This window comes from Montipora foliosa, chromosome 8 (assembly GCF_036669935.1).
Source record: "Montipora foliosa isolate CH-2021 chromosome 8, ASM3666993v2, whole genome shotgun sequence".
Taxonomy (NCBI): Eukaryota; Metazoa; Cnidaria; class Anthozoa; order Scleractinia; family Acroporidae; genus Montipora; species Montipora foliosa.
The window spans coordinates 28,485,522-28,489,190 of NC_090876.1; the positions used below are offsets into that span (position 1 = coordinate 28,485,522).

Below are 3,669 nucleotides of genomic sequence, written 5' to 3' on the forward strand. Positions count from 1 at the left end.
CTGTCAGTCTCGATGACAATGCTATTCGAGCCTCAGTCTTTCTGAGTTTATTATTTTACTATAGTAACTACATGTCCTCTCACTCTCAGGGGACTATTTACGTTGTATCGTTTCCTCAGAAACAATGTGTGGTTATTTTGACCACAACTTTATCTTCTTAAATCAAACAGATCGCACTCACTGTGATTCAGAGTCAAGCTAAGGGCAAAGTATTTCAGTCACAATACTACTCGGCACTTATTGAAATCATTTCATGAAGTACATACATGCTTATTTGGTCCTATAAGATTATTTCTTTCCTTACTCTTCTTCTGTAGTTGCTTCCAAAGAAACTGTGGAACGCACTATAATCTATATGATGAATCTGTGAGTCATCTGCGATTACGTGATCAGTATTTTTCACCTCAACAATGTGCAAAACGGACGATGTAGTAGACCTACAGCCTCGGTGATATTCGTCATCACAGTGGTCAGAATTTGTTGTGGACTCACTCGGCGCGCAACATTTTGACCACTGTGATGACGAATATGGTTGTCCATAAGAGTGCAGCCAACACTGAACCACTTTCGATTTGCTAAACAGACTAGTATTCGATCACATATGCAATTTGAGTAAGAGACTGAACCAACGAGAATGTCAAAGGAAACCTTGAGAAAGGTTATTCGTTTTACAAAACGCAGAAAAATGAGAAAGAGAACATAAAGAACATAATTTAAAATCGGTAACTGCATCATCATCATCATCATTAATAATACATGCTACAGATAAATTTTATTATCTGGAGATGTTGAATTAAACCCAGGTCCTAGAGAAGTAATATGTGGTGGGTCTGATAACCGTGCATGCATGGTTTGAGACGTCTAGATGTTGGTGGAGGCCAGTGGTGATTGCTGCTTTAGTCTGTATCGTATCAGTTGCACGGTAGTGCTGATCGTCACTTAGAAATAAGAGCTGCTAGCTGGTGTTCAGTACTTAAAGGGAGCATCCCAAGAGGTTCATAGAAAGGAATGTGGATAGGTCATGGCTAAAGTATTTTAACAATGAAGCCTATGCAAGGAACATGGGCTGATCACATAGTGATACAAGCTGTGGAAGACGCAGTGAATTTGAAAATCTACGTCATAGAATCAAGTTAAAATTTTGTGGGTAGGACAGTCGTTGAACCAGGAACTATGCTTCAAATTCCTAGACCTATATACGTAGGACAAATAGGGGAGATGCATTATGTGGCAACTTTCATAACTGATGGAAATTCAGTGAAAAAAGATAGTGAAAAGTTAAATTATTCAATAACTAAAAACAAACGCTAAATAGAGTTTGCACATATTTTTAAACCATGCAGCCCTTCCAACAGAAGCAAGCAAGCAATATTGTTTGCTGATCCATTTTATAGTGATGATAAGTGATATTAAGAACTATTATTCTGTGATAGTTTCAACACCACTGACTTTGTGAAAACAGTTGTCACATGCAATCCTTGACTGTCTATTTTTTTAGTTGGAGTAATTCTTTAAGGAGCGTCACGGTGCCTACTTCTTGATACTCGGGTTTCCCATGAGTGGAGCTTACTAATACAGGGCCACCATAAATTGCTTCGCATTTAAAGCTTTTTACAAATACTATTGACTATTTATCTTTGAAACATCCGTGGTTACCCCCAATTTTCTTTTTGGATTTCCGATCGATAATACTTGTTAAGATCTGCTTTTCCCAAATATTCATAAACCGCGCAAAAATATGTACCTTTGAAACAGTAGACACCGTCCTTAATGGCAAAACAAGGCGATCTTTTATTCCTGAAACACTTGAGCCAGATGACCATTCCTACTCCTACTTGAGCTCACGACCTACACTCTTGTTGCTTCAGAGGATGTTGTATCAACCATCGCCGATATCAATTTTACACGTGAGGTCGTTTTCCTGGACCATTTTGCAACTTGGCCCAAGCAAGCCACCGGGCGGCCAGATTGTTTCCATGTCAAGTTCATAAACTATTTACAGTTTCTCTACTTGTGACCACCCTTTTGACGGGCTAAAATGGCGCCAACATCTGTGTAGTGTTCAAGAGAGCCTTCTAATCCGTCATTTCTGGCCATCCTTAGTTGTTTTGCCGAACTGTCTTAGGAGGGTTGCGTGCATTAAACATTGATAAAGCATCTTCTATTTTGTGTTCAGCAAGGATTTGTTCAAAACGCAACTTTTGTCCATTCTCAACTATCTCAACAAATTATCTCAACAAAATGAACGCGGCTCATAGTTAGCCGTTGACTCTATCCCCAATCAAAGCCAACGTTGTTTGGTATATTTGGTGAACTTTACGCACAGTTTAAAGACCATTTTCCAGGGCTCAGCCTGTGTAACTTGATGATGAGCTTTCCTTTTTGGTCGGAGGTGCTGTCTGAAGTATCACAGAGCAGAGTGCAAGGCTCCTTTTCCTTTTCTGCATCTATAAACCCCCAGAATTCGTAAGAAATGACGCTATCATTGCCTTTTTTTCTGCAGATGATGCTAATTGATGTGCCATTTTTAATTAAGCTTCAATTTGAGAAAGAACGCCATACATTGCTTTGTATTTTAAAGCTTTTTACAAAGATTATTCATGAATTATCTTTGAAAAATGCATGGTTACCCCCAATTTTCTTTTTGGATTTTAATAACACTTGTTAAGATCTACATTTCCTGCATAATCACACACCGGGGCAAAAATGTTGTTAATTAGTAGGCACCGTCCTTAAATTAATTTCACGTCGGGGAAAGGGTTCGCTCTTGTGACGGAAGCAGAAATAATTTAACCTGTTGGCCCCAGTTGTTCAAACGTTGGATAGCGCTATCCACCGGGTAGTGATTTATCCGGCGGGTAGCGCTATCCATCGTTTGAGCAACTGGGGCCTGTTCGATAAAGCGGCACCAGAAAACACCAAATAATCGAACTTCATACGCTGTAAACGTTTCTGACGGTAAGCTGTTGGTTAACGTTTTGTCCTTTTTCCTTTATTACCTTTAAAAATATGCTCAGAAATTTGTCCTTGGACTTTATCTGTTCCTTGAAGTTCACAGTTTTCCTCAAGCTTCGCTCTCGGAAAACTGTTCGCTTCTCGGAACTGATAACGTCTGCGGACAAATATCTGAGGCTATTGTTTGTATAATAATTAGAGCGAGGGACAACGTAATGGCGTTATTTGATGGCGATTGTTTTTTCCAGGGAACTGATGGTGTGGAATATCTTTCTATTCCTGTGGATTCAGCAACACTACGGCAGTTCATCGAAGATCAACAGAATAATAACGTATAGACGTCAATGAACAACACCTTAAACGGGAGAGTTAAATAAGTGCTTCACGTGTTAATTTGTTAGTGTGTAGACTGTATATTAGAGAGTATTTAGTACTGTTTATGAGAACGAATATAGTTTGCTTCAGCCGACTGGTGGAACTATGCGTGATGTCACTTTCACAGTCATCGTTTGAGTGTTACATAAAGGTAACGACCTCATTATTGAGGTTGAAAAACCAGCTTACTAATACCGTTCAAGGATGAAAACTAGTTTCTCTTCAGTTTCCCAGCATTCAAAAGGATGGTCAGTATAAAATATCGCTCATAAAAATAAACTCCTGTTTGTTTTGCAAGTTTTTAGAACTTTATACATTATTAAACAGATTCCACTTCTG

General features: G+C 38.9%; 1 protein-coding gene across 2 annotated transcripts in view; it reads left to right on the top strand.

Moving 5' to 3' along the window:
- The window catches only part of LOC138012480 (origin recognition complex subunit 2-like), a 62,173-nt gene extending 58,504 nt beyond the window's left edge, over window positions 1-3,669 (top strand). For both annotated transcript variants that reach the window (XM_068859264.1, XM_068859265.1), the window contains exon 15: window positions 3,204-3,669. In XM_068859264.1, coding sequence (XP_068715365.1) covers window positions 3,204-3,293 — 90 coding nt within the window. In that variant the 3' untranslated portion in view covers window positions 3,294-3,669. The remainder of the gene's footprint in view (window positions 1-3,203) is intronic.